The 18996-nt window shown below is 39.7% G+C and overlaps 1 protein-coding gene across 3 annotated transcripts in view; it reads left to right on the plus strand.

The window, feature by feature from the left end:
• LOC144510730 (triple functional domain protein) overlaps positions 1-18996 on the plus strand; it is a 589246-nt gene that overhangs the window by 314381 nt on the left and 255869 nt on the right. For all 3 annotated transcript variants that reach the window (XM_078240506.1, XM_078240513.1, XM_078240521.1), the window contains 4 exons: positions 10029-10224; positions 11701-11867; positions 13465-13584; positions 18791-18982. In XM_078240506.1, the coding sequence (XP_078096632.1) occupies positions 10029-10224; positions 11701-11867; positions 13465-13584; positions 18791-18982 (675 nt within the window). The remainder of the gene's footprint in view (positions 1-10028; positions 10225-11700; positions 11868-13464; positions 13585-18790; positions 18983-18996) is intronic.

The raw sequence follows: 18996 nt of genomic DNA on the forward strand, positions 1-18996 counted from the left end.
CTGGGTGAAGAAATTTCTCCTCACCTCAATCCTAAAATGTTTATCCCTTATCCTCAAAGTATGACCCCTAGTTCTGGACTCTACCACCATTAGTGGCACAATGGTTAACACTGCTGCCTCACAGTGCCAAGGACCTGGGTTCAATTCTGGCCTCGGGTGACTGTGTGGAGTTTGCATATTCTCCCTGTGTCTGCATGAGTTTCCTCCAAGTATTCCGGTTTCCTCCCACAGTCCAAAGATGTGTAGATTAGATTGATTGGCTATGCTAAATTTCTCCTTAGTGTCCCAAGATGTGTAGATTAGGGGGATTAGCAAGGTAAATATGAGGGGTTACGGGGATAGGGGCTGGGTGGATTGGTGTAGGCTCGATGGCCTCCTTCTGTACTAAAGGGATTCTATAATGATTCTATAATTAGCAACAGTCTGAATCTGTCCTGTCTAATCTTGTTAGAATTGTAAAAGTTTTTATGAGATCCCTTCTCACTCTTCTAAACTCCATTGAATGTAATCCTAACCGATTTAGTCTCTCCTCATATGACAGTCCTGCCATCCTAGCTATCAGTCTGGTAAACCTTTGCTGCACTCCTATCGCAAGAACATCCTTCCTCAGATAAGGACACCAAAACTGCACAAAATTCTCCAGGTGTGGCCCCACCAATGTCCTATACTGTTGCAGGAAACCATTTCTATTCCTATACTCAAATCATCTCACTATGAAAGCCTTCTTTACTGCCTGTTGTACTTACAAGTTTACTTTCAGTTACTGATGCCAGAGGACACCAAGAACTCGCTGAATATCAAACTCTCGCAATTTGCACCCATTCAAATAATAATCTGCCTTCCAATTTTTGCTACTGAAGTAGATAACCACGCATTTATCCACATTATACTGCGTGTGCCCACTCACTAGGCTGCCCAAATCACCACCTGACAGATCATACTCCCAGTCAACTTTGTATCATCTGCAAATTTGGAGATGATGTGTTTAGTTCCCTTGTTTAAAAAAATATATATAATGTGAACAGTTGGGTTCCTACCACAGATCCCCAAAACTATGCAGCCTCGTGTTTGACCCCTCAACCAAGGAGAGAGCTGTCACCCTGTCCATACCCCTCATATTCTTATGCATCTCAATCCTGTCCCCCTTAGCCTTTTCATAGAATCATAGAAACCCTACAGTGCAGAAAGAGGCCATTTGGCCCATCGAGTCTGCACCGACCACAATCCCACCCAGGCCCCACCCCCATATCCTTATATATTTAACCACTAATCCCTCTAACCTACGCATCTCAGGATTCTAAGGGGCAATTTTTAGCATGGCCAATCAACCTAACCCGCACATCGTTCAACTGTGGGAGGAAACCGGAGCACCCGGAGGAAACCCACGCAGACACGAGGAGAATGTGCAAACTCCACACAGACAGTGACCCAAGCCGGGAATTGAACCCAGGTCCCTGGAGCTGTGAAGCAGCAGTGCTAACCACTGTGCTACCGTGCCGCTCTTTTCTGCTCTAAAGAAAGCAATTCATGCCTATCTACTCTCTCCTCATAGCTCAAAATCTCCATCCCAGGCAACATTGTGGTGAACATCCTCTGTACCCCCTCTAGTGCTATCACATCCTTCCTATAGTGAGGTAACGAGAACCGCCCACAATACTCCAGCTGTGGCCTAACCAATGCTGTGTACAACTCCAACATTATCTCCTTGCTCTTATACTCTATACCACGACTGATGAATGCAGGTGTCCCATGTGCCTTCTTAACTATCCTATTCTCGTGCTCTCCCAACTTCAGGGATCTGTGAATAATTACCCCAAGATCCTTCTGTTCCTCTGAGCAACCCAGTGTCCTGCCATTCATTAAATATTCCCTCATCTTGTTTCTTTTCCAAAGTGCATCACTTCACACTTATCAGGGTTAAATACCATCTGCCACTGCTCTGTCCCTCTGACCAACCCATCTATATCTTCTTGTAACCTATAACCATCTCCTTAACTACTAACCACCCTACCAATCTTGGTCTCGCCTGCAAACGTGATCAACATTCCCCCAACATTTTTATCTATATTATTTATGTACATAACAAACAATAAAGGTTCCAGTACTGATCCTTGTGGTACGCTGCTGGACTCTAGCCTCCAGTCACTCGAACAGCCTTCTACCACTACCCTTGTGTTCTATTACTAAGCCAGTTTCTGATCTATCTTGCCAAGTTTCCCTGTTTCCCATGTGTTTTCACCTTCTCAATCAGTCTCCCACGTGGGACCTTTCCAAAAGCTTTGCTAAAATCCATATAAAGTACATCAACTGAAGTTCCTTCATCCATACACAATTACATTTTCAAAAAATTCTACCAAATATTTTAGGCATGACCTCCCTCTGACAAAGCCATGCTGGCTATCCCTAATTAACCCATGCTTTTCCAAGTGGATATTAATTCTCTCCTTCAGAATTTTCTTCAATAGTTTCCCTACCACTGACATGAGACTCACCGGTCTGTAATTTCCAGGTTCATCTCTACCACTCTTCTTCAAAAGTGGAACCACATTAGCTGTCCTCCAGTCCTCTGACACTTTCCACATGATGTGGAGATGCCGGCGTTGGACTGGGGTAAGCACAGTAAGAAGTCTCACAACACCAGGTTAAAGTCCAACAGGTTTATTTGGTAGCAAATACCATAAGCTTTCGGAGCGATGCCCCTTCGTCAGATGGACTCATCTGACGAAGGGGCATCGCTCCGAAAGCTTATGGTATTTGCTACCAAATAAACCTGTTGGACTTTAACCTGGTGTTGTGAGACTTTCCCAATGGCCAGAGAGGAATTAAAAAATTGTGTCAGAGCCCCAGCAATTTTCTGCCTTGCCTCTTCCAGCAGCCTGGGATGCAATTAATCTGGGCCAGGGGATTTGTCTGTTGGTAAGCCTGTCAGAGCCTCCAATCCCTCCCCATTTTCTATGTCAAACTGCAAATTCCTCACAGTCCCTTTTCCAGAATTCTGTACCTACTTTCTCCTTTTCCAGATTGAAGACCGAAGCAAAGTATTCACTTAACACTCTTCCAATATCCTGTGGCTTCACACACACATTTCCTCCTTGGTCCCTACTCTTTCCCTGGTTAACCTCTTCCCTTTAATGCACTTATAAAATATCTTGGGATTCCCCTTAATCCTGTTCGTAAGTCATTTCCCTTCTTTCTCATCCAGTCCTGAATTGTCCTAGACATCCACGGTTTCCTGAACTTCTTGTTCCTACAGTTCCCTCTAAATGGTACATGTGGGACCTATAGTCTCCATAGCTCCTTTTTGAATGTAGACTTATCTGCAAGGAGCTGTTCCCATGAAACTTTGGCCAGATCCTGCTTTATTTTAATAAATCTGCCTTCCCCCAATCCAAAGCCATCTCTTGCAGGCCTCTTTCTCCTTGTCCTTAACAAATTTGAACTGTACTGTGTTGTCACAATCATTAAAATGCTCCCCCACTGCCACATTTAACACTTGTCAAGCTTCGTTCCCCAGAACTATGTTGGGCCTTCTGCATATTGATACAAAAAACTCCCGTGGATACATTTCAGGAAATCTGCTCCCTCTAAACCCTTAACACAATGACTATCCCAATTTATGTTGGGAAAGTTGAAATCCCCTAGTACAATTACTCAATTATTACTCTTGTACACCTCTGTGAATTGTCTACTTATTCATTCCTCTATTTCCTGCTGACTCTTTGGGGATCTAAAGTCTAAAATTAGAGGGCATAGGTTTAAGGTGAGAGGGGAGAGATACAAAAGGGTCCAGAGGGGCAATTTTTTCCTACAGAGGGTGGTGAGTGTCTGGAACAAGCTACCAGAGGTAGTAGTAGAGGCGGGTACAATTTTGAAAGTGTTTAGACAGTTACATGGGTATAGAGGGATATGGGCCAAATGCGGGCAATTAGCACGAGCTTAGGGATTTAAAAAAAAAAGAGCAGCATGGACAAGTTGGGCCGAAGGGCTTGTTTCTATGCTGTAAACCTCTATGACTCGATGGCCTATAATACAGTCCCAGTATTGTAGCTGCTCCCTTAACATTCCTAAGTTCCACCCACAAAGCCTCGTTTGAAGACCCTTCCAAGACATCATCTCTCCTTATTGAAGTAATTGACTCTTAATTAATAGTGCTACACCACCTCCCTTTTTACACCCTCCTCTGTCTCGCCTAAAGATCCTGTACCCTGGAATGTTGAGTTGGCAGTCCGCCCTTCCCTCAACCATGTTTCTGTGATGGCAAAAATATCAGACTTCCATGTGTCAATCCATGCCTTTAACTCATCAGTTTTGTCTATTGCACTCCTAGTACTAACGTAAAGACCATCCAGCCTTGCCTTACTCTCTTTACACTCAACATAGCTGAACTCACGTTGACTTGCTTCTTTTTCTGTAGCATAATGTGTCTCTATTTCACCAATATTCTGTGTCCCCTCCCCCTGCCAGACTAGTTTGGATCTACTATTTCTACGGTGACTTCCTTAAGTACTCTGGTATGTAGATTATCAGGCCCTGGAGATTTATCTGCCTTCAATACCAATAATTTTCCCCAAGCCTACTAATACTGATTTCCTTCAGCTCCTCACTAAAACTTGTGTTTCTCAGAACTTCTTTGTTCCCTGTTATGAATTCCTCTGTTTCTGACTTAATTCTTGATTTCTCGAGGAATTAAGGGCTATGGGGAGAGAGCGGGTAAATGGAGTTGAAATCAACCATGATTGAATGGTGGAGTGGACTCGATGGGCCGAATGGCCTTACTTCCGCTCCTATGTCTTATGGTCTTATGGTCTTAAGGGGTCTGCATTCGTTTTTTTGCCAGTCTTTTTCTCTTTACATACCTATAGATACTTTTACAGTCAGTTTTTATGTTCCCCGCCATTTTATTTTTGTACTGTATTTTCCCCTTCTTGATCAATCCCTTGGCATGCCTTTGCTGGATTTTAAACTGCTTCCAAGCCTCGGGTCTATTGTTTTTTTTCTTGCCAATTTGTATGTTTCTTCTCTGAATTCAATACTATCTCTAATTTCTCTAGTAATCCATGGTTTGGCCACAGTTTTTCCAACCTCTTGTGCCAAATGGGAATAAACAACTTTTGGAGTTCACCTATTAATTCTTTGAATGCCTACCATTGCCTGTCCACTGTCCTTCCTTGCAGTAATGTTTTCCTGTCCATCATAGCCAACTCATGCCTGATACCATCATTACCTTTATTGAGATTCAGGACCCTGGTCTCAGAATCAACTACCTCATTTCATATTATGGTCACTGTGTAATTGGATGTCAGTTCTAGGCTGAAAACCTGTTGATTTCATCTCACGTATTGCCACTTGCTAATACAACAAATACAAATTGAGGGTTAAAATACTAGAAACTTCGTGATATACTTTCCTTGAATCAGGATGCTGACAACTATTGTGACTGTGCAGTATAGATGTCACTGTAGTTGCTGAATTCAATGAAATGCTGTACTGATTACCTTCACACTAAAAAATACTAGAAACAACCCCAATCTCTGTTCGTTTGAAAATATTTTAGATTTTAACATTATGATTAAATAATACACTTGGAAGGACAGAGAGATCAAAGTAGATTTTTGACCTTGCCTATCACTTCCAGCTGTCAGACTTCCAACTCTTAATCCGATCATGTGCAAGATGTGTGTAAGCGTAATTTCTCTTGCTGTGTTTCATTTATCTCTGGTCTGCCTTCACTCTAGAGTTAATTGTTGTTTATCAAAATTTACTCTGTGGTCAAAAGTCCCAAGTTTCTGTCACCTCAAATATTCTCAGCCTATTTTAATTTCAATTCTCCTATGCACAATCAACAACAACAATTATTATTTCCATTTGGTACATGTCTCAGTAAATGCATATAAAAATCAAATGGATGTTTAAAATATACACAACATTTGTATACATGTGTTTGGCTTCCCAGATAAGTAAAGGAAACCAATCATTAACCCAGTTTGTGAAATCTTAGATTTGGTGTTTCTTTTTAAGAGCTTTGTGCATATTGAATGAACATTGAGCAAATAACATTGTTTGAAAACACAATCTAGTATTTAAAATAGTATCTGCTTTATTACCAGAGTTGAATTTTCTCATAGTTTTATTCTACATACATCCAGCACTGGCAATAATATAGGTTTAACAAAAATTACAACTAAGGGATTCCACAACTTTGACACTGAAAACAACTGCTTCCAACTTTATTGATGCACTTTGACTACTGGAGTGATTAATCATAATATGGTTTTACTAATTATTTGTCTTTTTAAAAACAAGTCCAAAATGTTGGCTGTGGTCAGCGGCAATCAATTAGCCTTTCAAGAGCACAATAAACTTTCCCCTTGGCCTGGGTGCATTGTGAGGGCATGTGTTGAGATATGGCTTAATCCATTCAAAAAAACTCTTCACATGGATGAGATAATAATTCTTAAAAGCTAAGTTTCTTTGATTACTGTTTTAAAGGTTCTAATGAACTGTTGCTAGGCAACTGACTGATCAAATTTTAATCAGTCATTTTCTTCATTCATGAGATTGAATTGTTCATTTTTATCTGATGGCCAAGTTCATATTTTCATTAGGATTGTTGTGGGTTAATATACTCCTACATTAATACTATAAAACTTTTATATATTTTGTTTTTGCATATTTTCAACAATCCAATTTGGGTGTTCAAGTGTAGTGATGTGCAATTAGTAATCTCCAGTAGAAATCAAGGCTTGCTAACAAAACAGTAAAAGGTAAAGTCGCCAGAGACCCAGATGACCAACGGCTGCTCCCCTTTGAGGGGGAGAGGTGGCTGGTTGTGATTTTAAGCTGAGGATCACCATACCTCAGGCGAGGAACAAGGTTGAGAAAGCAGGCCTTCATGAATAACCTCAGCAAGTACAGGAATCGAATCCATGCTATTGGCATCGCTCTGCATTACAAACCAGCTGTCCAGCCAACTGAGCTAACCAACTAATTTTGCGGGAGCTATTTCCACAAAGTAAGTAGAATGACTGAAAAGGGAATCAGTTTTATTCCTTCTTGTAGAAATAGCGACTCGATGTATTTTGTGCATCATTCTTAGTCGCCTGTGGAACTTTGCTTTCTGAAGTTGCTCAGAAAATGGCTTAGTCTGAAGAGAAAATGGTCAATCCTTTTTCTTTATCCTTGCCCTTCTCTCCCCAATCCTGTAACTACACAAAAACAAACGATGGATATAGGTTGTCTTCTAAACTCAAAGGAAAAGAGAACAGATAGCATGATATTTTTAGGAGCAATGATTAGCAAATTAACGGCATTTTTAATAGTAGTCAAAATAATGTCATATTGTTAATAGTTTAATAAGTAGATCTGACCCTGATGTTGTCGAAGTATCCTGACCAGAAAATCACAGGTTTAATCCCTGGTTTATGCTAAGTAGAACCTTATAATTAGCTTAGATACCTTGAATTAGTCAAGTTTTCCACTCCCAACGGTGACTTTTCTTAGAAAATACATGCGTTGAATGTTGGGCAAGGCGAATATTTGGTTCTGATATCCTCTACCATCAAATAACGTATCATTGTACACATGTCTACTGACACAAGAATGTTGCTAATGGATGATATGCTATAGGACACTCAGATTGTGAGGAACTAGCAAAAAAAGCTAATAGTAGCAGCAGAAGATTGGGGTAAATTGGAAAGGAAGATGAAATACAGTAATTATTTAAAACAGAACCACTGTGCATATGTTAAAATTAATGCTAATAATTAGAATCAAGAATATTTTCAATCAGTTTATGTTGGTGAGTAAATTTGAGTTGTGCTACCCCTCAGAACAGTACCGTAATTTCACAAAACTAGCTCTCCATAGGTTATACAAAATGAACCATCCAATTTGTCTGGCTACAATTCAGGTTACATCTGTGTATGGGTTATAAATGTGACTCTTTTTGCAGAAGATTGGCCAGTTCCAATTTCCCTGCAGTTTACAGGTAAGAATTTGTAAGCGTGGCATTGGATTGGACTGTGTTTGTACTTGTAATCGGGTGATTGTGCAATTGATCTGTAAAGGATGAGTGAATCAGTGTTTATCGTGGGTCTATGTAAATATGAATTAGCAGTCAGTGTCTATTTATAGAATTTATAGAAAATTATGGATAATTGTAAATAATTCATAGTGGCATTGGGCTATCTTTCCTGTTTGACATTTAGAGGTGGACTTTTCCACTTTAATGCAGCAACCTTTGTGGTTGTCACAAAAGTAAGTGGGAAGGCAAGTGGCGTGGATGACACAGAATCTACTGAAGGATATAGACATGTTAAGTGAGTGGGTAAAAACTTGGCAGATGGAATATAATGTAGGAAAATTTGAAGTTATGTACTTTGGTAGGAGAAATAAAGAAACTGAATATTATTTAAATGGAGAAAGACTGCAACCAAATGGGATTTGGGGATCCTCGTGCATAAATCACAAAAAGCTAGCATGCAGATTCAGCAGGTAATAGGGAAGGCAAATGGAATTTGACCTTTATTTCAAAGAAAATGGAGTATAGAAATAGGGAAGTCTTGCTAAAAATATACAAGACACCAGTTAGACCACACTTGAAGTATAATTTTGGTCATCTTTATGAGAGAAGATATACTGGCATTGGAGGCAGTCCAGAGAAGGTTCACTAGGTTGATCCCTCATATGGAGGGATTTTCTTATGAGTAGGTTGAGCCTGAAATTATTGGAGTTTAGAAGAATGAAAGGCGACCTTATTGAGATATATAAGATTCACAGGGGGCTTGACAAGGTAGGTGCTGAGCAATTGTTTCCCCTTGTGGGAAAATCTAAGACCAGAGGACATAATCTCAGAGTAAGGGGTCACACATTTAAGACAGAAATGAGGAGTGATTTCTTCTCTCAGGGTACCGCAGATTATTGAAGTTGGGTCGTTAAGTACGTTCAAAGCTGAGATAGATTTTTAATCAGTAAGGGAATCAAGGGTTATATGGGAATAAGGTGGGAAAGTGGAGTTGAGGATCAAATCAGTTATGATCTCAGTGAATGGCGGAGAAGACTGAATGGGCTGAATGGCCTACTTCTGCTCCTAGATCTTCTGGTCTAACCAGACTGTGGTTGCGCGCCTTTATTGATTTCATTGAACAATGGTCAGCTGAACTACTCCATCAGGTACCCGACAGGGATGTGAGGTGGAAAATGATTCCTTTTGTGTTCACTTATTTTCTGTAGTCCTAGATTTCAAAGCCAGTAGTTTTATTTTTGTCTCACATTTGCATAGTTCATTAAATAAATTTAGTTAGAAAAGCTGGGGTAGATTTGACCTCAGGTTTGCTATATAGCTGTTCGAAAAATATGACCATCTGCATCTTGTGCTGCAGAGTTTAGGCCAGAAGGCATGTTTGTACATGCTAGGATTGGGATATTAAAAAATTATCTACATGTTAAAATTGAAAGTGGAGGTTATGTCACTATTATAGTCGAGATTATTTTGTGAAATTGCGGTAGTTTAAATAAGGCAACAGTTTTATAATTTAGATAATGCCAATTCTCAGCAATGAAGTGATTACTTTGAAAATTCAACTTCTGTTAATAGCTGATAATCCTAAATTGACCTTCATAAATGAACATAATGCAATGAAATGAAATTGTTTCAACTGAGAAATTATATATTTTGGCCTGATTATCTTGAGACTGAGCAAGTATATAAATGAATGCTGCAATAATTGGTGTTTTTATTACTGCATCTCTGATTAATTTGTTTGTCAATTTTTCTTCTGTTTTTGCTTAAAAGTATTGTATATTGAAGCTCAGTGTTCATTCATTTGTTTTAATACAAAACATTGTATTTCCAATATTATTACATATTAATGCTGTATATAAACCGGAGTCTGTGACTGTTTTTAAGTTTATGGTGCTAAACAGACGTTGCCATGTTGGAAGTGTTCATTTCTGATGGAAATTTCATTCACATCAGTGCACCAGTTCAGCATAGTTTTCCATAAGTTATGATGGCTTTCTTCTTTCAGATCATTTCAGACCTCGAGTCTTGGAATGATGAGCTGTCGCAACAGATGAATGACTTTGACACCGAGGATTTGACCCTTGCCGAACAAAGGTTGCAACACCATGCTGATAAAGCTCTAACCATGAATAACTTGACTTTTGACGTCATCCATCAGGGGCAGGAGTTACTCCAGTATGTGAATGAAGTACAAGCCTCAGGTATGCTCCACTAACTGTATTTTAACTCCAAACTCAGAGGCTATTTGATTGAATGCTATAAAATAATGAAGGGATAATGATTGTGTCCACATTGACAAATGTTTTTAATTGGATGCTTGTCCAGGGGTCTTACAGGGTTGGATGAACTAACATTGATAGAGCTCGTAGGCAGGCCAGGAGAGTCTCTGAATCGTCTGGAGATAACAGAGGCCTGCATGAGGATTTCAGTAGTTGAAGAGCTGAGGAAGGGAATGAGGCAGCCAACATTACATAGGTGGTTTTGGTGACAGATGAGTTAGAAACTCCATTCAGGATAAGGTAGGATGCCAAGATTGTTAATATTTTAGTTCAGCCTCCGACTAGAGTCCAGGGAGAGAGGGAGCTGGGGTTGGTTGCTAGGGAATAGAGTTTATAGTAGGGACTAAAATATAACTTTGGGTTCCCAATATTTAATGGAATAGTAACTAATTTTATTGATTAGTCATTATAAAATATATGAAATAGGATTTAGCAGCATACAAAGAGTATATTTGAAGTTCTAATAATTTTGACAGAGGTTTTGCATTATCTATCCTGGTAAGATGTTGGCCTGTACTTTGTTCCTTTTGTTGAAACCTTTGATTAAAATAATTCATGTTTAATGGATTCAGCCACAAAAGAAAAGCACAGTCACAATTGAGCCATTTAAGTAAGTGGTCTATGCTGGAATAGGTAACAGTTTCACAGTTACAGAGTTTCACAAATATCCTGTGATGAAATTAGAAGTTCTTGTTAAACCAGTGCGTGATTATGACTTGAGCTTCTACTTAATGAAGAAAAGAGCAATGCCCATTTTATTTTGTTTTAACTTTTTAAATAATTTATCATTCTTTAAATGTATTGTGTGTTTTCCTAGCTGGAAGGGTGGCCTGAAGAACCCAGGCACTAGAGGATACAGAATGTCCTTAGATTTTTCCTCCTAGGGAAAAGTAGCTTGTGTTTCGTTGAAACTCAGAAATTGCCATATGTTATTGGTATCAGCTCCCAACCAGGTGCCATGCACAGCATATTGGAAGGCATGCAGTTTGGAACAGCTTATAGGATTGTCATTCAGCACAATGTTAACCTGCACTGTCCGACACAGACAGAAATTAGTTTTCCGTAAAAGACCAGCATTTTAACTGAGTTCCTTATCTCAGCAGATTGTTTGGGATAGATGATAAGTAACACAGCTTCTTGACAGGATCAGAGGGTTGCTCTTGTGAGGCTGTTAACACTGATTGCAAAGGTGCAGACACAAACCTTTGAAGCCTTTAGACTACATACACCTCCTCTTGGTCAAAGAACAATCTAATAATTTGTTGAAAGAGGAATTAGAAACCCAAATGATTAATACCATAATTAGGTTAAGGGGTCAGTGCTTTGAGGAGAGGAAGGAAGATGTTGAGCAAAAAATAACATTTTCAAATGTTTTTTTTATTTACTGTTACCCTTTAGGTGTTGAGTTAACCTGTGACAGAGATGTTGATATGGCAACCCGTGTGCAGGACCTGTTGGAATTTCTTCATGAGAAACAGCAGGAACTGGACCTCACTGCAGAGCAGCACCGTCGGCATTTGGAGCAGTGTGTGCAGCTGAGGCACCTACAGGCTGAGGTCAAACAGGTTAGCATTGAGGGTGCTTTGCATGATTATGATCTAAATACCATAATTTGTTTTGATGAGAGTGCAACATTCATGTGGGAGGAAATTGAACCTTGTCATGGATTAGGAATTGCTGTTCTGAGGCGGTAAAGACTATTTCTGCAAAGCTTCACATGCAATACTGAACCAGAGAAAACATGATGCTAATATTGGGCAACCATCAATGGAAAAATGGTCATTTTGTTGTTTAATGTTTATACCCACATCACAGAAAATTGAAAAATTTGGGCTGCTATAGGTTGTTAATCTTCTTATTCTTTTATGGGATGGCAGTGAATACATGGAAACAACACAAACTGCAATTCCCCTCCAAGTCACAAACCCCCATCCTAACTCAGAACTATGTCAGCATTTCTGTACTGTTGCTTGATCAAAACCCTGGAAGTCCCTCCCTAACACCACTGCCTCTGCACCTACTGCAGAGGTTCAAAGAGGCAGTTCACTATCACTTCTCAAGGACAATTGGAGGTGGGCAACAAATTTTGGCCTTGGCCTTGACACTTGCGTCCTATGAAAGAACAATGGTTGGGTCAAGGGCACTATCCTGAGAGGCTCCTACAGTGATGTCTAGGCTTTGAGATGATTGACCTCCAACAACCACAAGTATCATCTTTTGTGCTAGGTATGATTCCAACCCATGGAGAGTCTTCCCCCAATTCCCATTAACCTCAATTTTGCTCGACCTCCAGTCAAGTGCCACCTTGCTGTCAAGGACAGTCACACTCACCTCATTTCTGGAATTCAACTCTTCTTTTCCATGGTCTGAACCAAAGTTGTGCTGAGGTTTGTAATGATTGTGAGTTCACCGCATGTTTCAAAAAGCAGCCATTCCAGTGGTTTGAATGAGATTGCACATATATTGCTAAATCATGGACTGCTTTGGACATTCAAATCCAAAACTCTTTAGGAGCTCAATTGAGACTACCTGAATTCATTCTATGAAAAACCCTCCAGCTCTGCTCCATAATAACTGGAAGACTTTTCAAATTTGAGTCCCACAAGTGAAACCATGCAGTAACCAGCTATTCTCTGTATATTATGCCTGAGTTGGTGCAATTTTAATTTTAGTGTAGTATATCCTATATATGTAGGCTCATATACTTCTAAACATATGCTTCCATTTATAATAGAGTTTTGCAATGGAGGGGACTTGCAAATGGATCTTTTCACTTGTGAATTTGCATCTTGTTCCACAGGTCATGTGGCATACTTCACACTGATACTGAAAGTAAAGGATCAGCAGTTTGAAATTTATCATGCAGTTTAAAATTTAATTAAAGTGATCTACATTATTCTGAAGTTTAGTATAAAACAATACATCTTGGTGCTAGTGGTATTAACAACGTATTGCTGATCCTTCCAATATTGTCTTGGACATTCGTCCATTCTTTTCCTTTGGTGGATGTGTATTCAGTGATCTAAACCTCTTGCTCTGGAATTTCCTCCCTAAATCTCTCCATCTCCTCACCATCTGCTCCTACTTAGATCCCTCCTTAAAACCCAACTCTTTGACAACTGAAACCTCACTGTAAACAATTAACAATATTTGTTGTTGCAGGTACTGGGTTGGATTCGGAATGGAGAATCCATGCTAAATGCAGGCCTCATTACTGCTAGCTCACTTCAGGAAGCTGAGCAGCTACAGCGTGAACATGAGCAGTTCCAACACGCTATCGAGGTAAAGTAGTTTCTAGTAATAATATATGGTTATTGCATGTTGAAGAGCTTAAAGCTCAAGGGGAAGCGGTGGTGTGCTGGCATTGTCTCTAGACTAGTAATCCAGAGACCCTGGGTAATTCTCTGGAGACCTGGGTTCGAATCACACCATGGCAGATGGTGAAATTTGAATTCAGTAGAAAACTGGAATTAAAACCCATCTGTTTCACTGATGTCCTTTAGGAAGGAAATCTGTCATCTGGCCTACATGTGACTCCAGATCCACAGCAATATGGTTGACTCTGAAATGCCCTCGGGGGTGGGTAATAAATGCTGGCCCAGCCAGCAACGCCCACATCCCATGAATGAAGAAAAGAAATCTCAGAGCAATTTAGAGACTTCCCCAGATAAACTTTTTTGTCGTAATCCTTAGTTTATTTCACCTATGGTTTAAGGTTATCTTTTTCTCCAAGTATTGTCAAACCAAAAGGGAATTTTTTGTTCAGTTCTTAAACATAACCAATTTGTTTTCAGTACTTTTAGACCTCGAAATTTTGGAGCAGTTTGCTTGGATTGTTATGGAGAAACAAAACAAGCTGCTCCATGTTATGGAGCGGCATGGTGGCACAGTCGTTAGCGCTGTTGCCTCAAAGTGCCGGAGACCCAGATTCAATTCCGGTCTTGTGTGACTGTATGTGTGGAGTTTTCACATTCTCCCCGTGTCTATGTGGATTTCCTCCGGTGCTCCAGTTTCCTCCCACACTCCAAAGATGTGTGGATTAGGTGGATTGGCCATGATAAATTGCCCCTTAATGTCAGGGGGATTAGTATGATAAATACGTGGGATTACGGGGATAGGGCCTGGGTGGAATTGTTGTTGGTGCAGGCTCGATGGGCCAAATGGCCTCCTTCTGCACTGTAGGGATTCTATTCTATGATAATAATAGAGATAAAGGTCGTAGAATAATCCACCCGCAGCAGTAGACAGGAGTTGGTGGTTATCTGCTGCACTAGAAATACACTACAAATTTACATTTATAGTTCAGCCATTCACACCCTAAATTGTGTCTTTTCAACCTCAAGACTTGTCTAACCCAATGCACTCCCTATCAGTCTCTAATCTGCCTCTGTCCACACATTGCAGCTCATCCAAACCTGCGTTGATCCGATCTTGCTGTTCTTCAATTTGCCCTTTCTTCACTAACATACATTTGCTTTACTTCATCAAGATGTCATTGTTTCTGCTTTTAAATGACCTTGTCTCTTTGTATTCTGTAACCTTCCCCCCTCCGAAATTCAATGACTCTGATTCCAGCCTCTTGTGGATCGCCTCTTCCCAATGCCTCACCCTTCATGACACTGCCGATATCCAATTTCCCCCCAAACCACTTCACCTTTTCCTTTTCTAAGATTCTTTTTAAAGCCCTTCTCTTTGATCTTTCATCACCTCTCTCAACTCTCTTTTTCTTGGTTGTGGTATCTGTGAAAGGTCTTAGGACATGTAGAGGTATTCTGTAAATGTTGCTGGTGAGTACTGGGGAAAACAGTTGTGCAAAAATACCTCTATTATGACAAGAATTATTCAATTAATATGGTAATTTGCCAATTCTCATTAGGCAGCTGTTTTTCTACATGTGTACAGTCAATATTTAAAATCTTGCTCATTATTTATAATCTAAGTTATCTATAAATGGATTCAACAAATTGTATATTTCTATTGGAAACTTTTATGGAGATAAGTGGAACAATGGGATTTCAGCATTTTATTAAGAAACTGAATTAGCTATTGCAGAAACTTTTTATTAGATTTGTTTAATAGGAAAGCTCTCAAAGATAAAAAGTAGTGGATTGCAAGTTACTTTGTATTTTGCTGTCATCCTTTCTGGTCTCCTCATATTACATGCAATATGGCAGCCGAGGCTTAGAAGAACTACCAGGTCCTTTCAAGCTGCAGATCCGTGAATGCATGAGTTCAGTTCTGGTGACCAACTTTTCTATTCCTGCTCCACCCCACTACTGTGAAGAAGTATATGATGACTGATGGGGATTACCAATATTGAGACCAGTCTGTGGCACTGTGGAGCAAAGCATTCCTTCAGAGCCTGGATGTGCCTTGAGGATTGCAAGCGGGAAATTATCAGAAATAATGTAGACATGCTATCACTCTTGTATGTAACTTTCAAGGTGGTTAATACCAGGAGCAAACATTGCTGTTTTTACTCCGGTAAATGGAGCTCCACTGACCCTCCTTATTCTTCAGTGGAATGCATTTGTGCACAGGATTCATACTGCTGGAGAGCGTTTTCTCCTGATGCTATAGTACTAAAAGTAATAGAAATATATTTGCTATATAATAGGAATAATCACACACTCGTAGACTTTTTCTTTACTGTGTATTCTGTTTACCCCAACGGGTCCATACATATTTCCGAGGAAATCTGTGCCAAATTTTGTTTTTATTTATTCTGTACCTGGTTCAAGCTCTCTTTAAGAGTATTAATTTTATTCAATAAAAAGTTTAGGCTGCTGGATATTGGGAGCAGTACAAACAAGCTATTTTTGTTTCCGTATTGTAGATCTGCTGCTGATGTTTGGAAGAGTAAAGTGGTTAGTGGATATAAGAACTGGTAGCTGAATTTTCTGTACTCTGGGAATGCTTGCTTTGTCAGTTTGAATGAGAAGTCCTAGAAGTTGGCATTATCGCCACAACAGGCATCTTCGCTATTTCCTCAGTTTTTTTTTCTTTCCATTCCTTTTCTCATGTTTTCCATAGAACAGAACTGGCTGAGAACAGACCAGTGGCCTACTACAAGATTTCTACTGATCCATGTTTTGATCTCTGAGCTAGGAGGCAAATTTCAGTATCATTTGATGACTTGCCTTCTGATGTTTACCTGTTGCCTTGTTTGCTCTGCACCTTTATCCACCATACAGCTGAAACGAGGAGCTCATTGACTTATCATTTAGGGAATAGTGGGAAATGGCCTATTGGTTCTCAAACTTTCAGACAAGAGGCAGCAAAATTCTGGATTTTGTTTTCAGTATCAACTGACAACAGTCTGACTCTCTCCCTCCACAAACTGACTAGTCTCATCAAACCTGCAGTTGTTGCACTATGGCAGAGCAAACTGAACATTGCACTTTGCCAATCTTGAGGACCAAAGGGCCTTGTGGCCCCTTGGCCCCTCTAATGTAGGTATCAGTAATGAACCAAAGATATTCTAATTAATTTGTGACTGTTAATAACTAAAATCTTTCACTCGCAATGGATCTGTTTTTTGGCAGTTGTAAGAACATGTCTGTTTCGTAGGGGATAAAATTGCTGAACTTTAGCCATTTTAAATTGCCAATAGCCACTTAACACATTTATCAAATTTGGTGTGTAGGATTTTCTTTTCATTAGTACTTGGAAACATTTTTGAAAAGATTGTAGTGTTATCAAATTTTTTCCAAACTGGAAGCTGTGCCTTTGATTAATTAAAAGAATGTCTGCAACATGTCAGTTATTTTAATCTCAAAAATAACAACAGCAGCAACCTATTTGTATAGTACCATGCACAAAAATAAAATGTCCCAAGGCACTTAGCAGAATCAAAACAAAATATTCCAGGAATTTGGAAACAAGGCCTTACTTGACTGAGAGCGAGGACCTGTTGAGGGGGTAATTAGCAAAGATAATGAGTTGAATATTGGTCACCGCACTTTAGGAAGGATGTGAGGGGGGGGGTGCTTTAGAGGGTGCAGATGAAATTTCCCAATGGTTCCAGGGATAAGAGATTTTGGCTGCAAAGTTAGGTTAGAGAAGCTGGGGTTATTCTTGGAGTAGAGGAGATTGAGGGGAGATTTGATAAAGTGTACAGGATTATGACAGATTTATACACAGTAGACAAAGAAAATAATTTGCTCCAATTAGCTGATGGTACAAAGTCTAGAGACACAGATTAAAGTTTTAGGCAAGAGATGCAGGGGCATGTGAGGAAGATTTTTGTTACATAGCGCGTAGTAATTCTCTATAACTTGCTGTCATCTAGGTGGTGGAAGCAGCGGCAGTCAGTGATTTCAAAAGGAAATCGCTTGGTACTTGAACAAAATAAGCTCGCAGGGCTATGGGGATTAAGTGGGGGAATGCTGTACAGAGAGCTGATGTGGATGTAATGGGTGAAATGGCATTCTTCTGTGCCATAATGATGCTATGACAATGTAGGCACAGAGATGGATGGTGAACAGAATGTGAATTAAAGGCAACAGAGTTTTGGATGACCTAAAGATTACAAAGAGTAGAATGTGGGAAACAGCACATTCTGTGCGTTGGAATCATCAAATCCAGAGGTAACAAAGGCATGAATGGTGGTTTCGGTAGCAAATGATCCTGGGGTGTGGGGGGGGCTTAATAATGCCACAAACATGTGTCAGAAGCTCATCTCAGGGTCAAATATATCTGGAATGTGAACAGAAAGGTTTAGTCTCAGATTTTTTGATCAGCAAGGAATTCAAGGTTTATGGGTGATAGTCAGGAAAATGGAATTGAGGCCACAATAATTGGACATGATTTTATTGAATGGCGGAGCAGGCTTGAGGGGCCAAGTGGCATGTTCCTGCTCCTATTTCTCGTGTTGATTGCTACAAGTCAAGAGGAATGGAGTTGATAGTGATGGAATGGAGTTTGGAGTGGGAATAGAAAACAATGAATTCAGCCTTGCCAATATTTAATTGGTGAAAATTTCTGCTCATCCGATATAGGATGTTAGGTAAGCACGTAAGATAATTTAGCAATAGTACGGGAGACGTGAAAGGTGGTGATAAGCACCTGAGAATGCAAAAATTAAAGGAGGCATGGTGATAAAAGAACAGAGTAAGAAAAAAAGGAAATGTGCAATTGGAGTGATAGGTTCAGGATTGGAGCAGTTGAAGTGCTTGTACAAATGGATTCAGGGGAAACTTAAATTAAATCGGTCTAGTGGTGCAGACATTTTGATTCATAAAAACCTGATAGTAAATAGCAAATAGGAGGTAAGAGGGAGGAGTCTATAGTAAAGACTGAATAACAATGAGGTGGATAGGGTGGAGCATCAATGAACTGTTTGTTTGAGTTTGGGGACAACATTTACGTTTAAACAGCAAATTTTACTTGGACTATTATCTGTTGAGTTCTACTTACAATTTTAAAAAAAAATTTGTACTTGAAGTTTGGAATTATTTCTGACTTTCCTATCATTTCTCTCTATCAGAAAACCCATCAAAGTGCACTTCAAGTGCAGCAGAAAGCAGAAGGCATGCTGCAGGCCAATCACTATGATATGGAAATGATTCGAGAATGTGCAGAGAAGGTGGCTTCCAATTGGCAACAGCTCATGCTAAAGATGGAAGATCGTTTGAAGCTTGTCAATGCCTCTGTTGCATTCTATAAAACTTCTGAACAGGTAAACAAATAATT

This window comes from Mustelus asterias, chromosome 2, assembly GCF_964213995.1.
Source record: "Mustelus asterias chromosome 2, sMusAst1.hap1.1, whole genome shotgun sequence".
Classification (NCBI taxonomy): domain Eukaryota; kingdom Metazoa; phylum Chordata; class Chondrichthyes; order Carcharhiniformes; family Triakidae; genus Mustelus; species Mustelus asterias.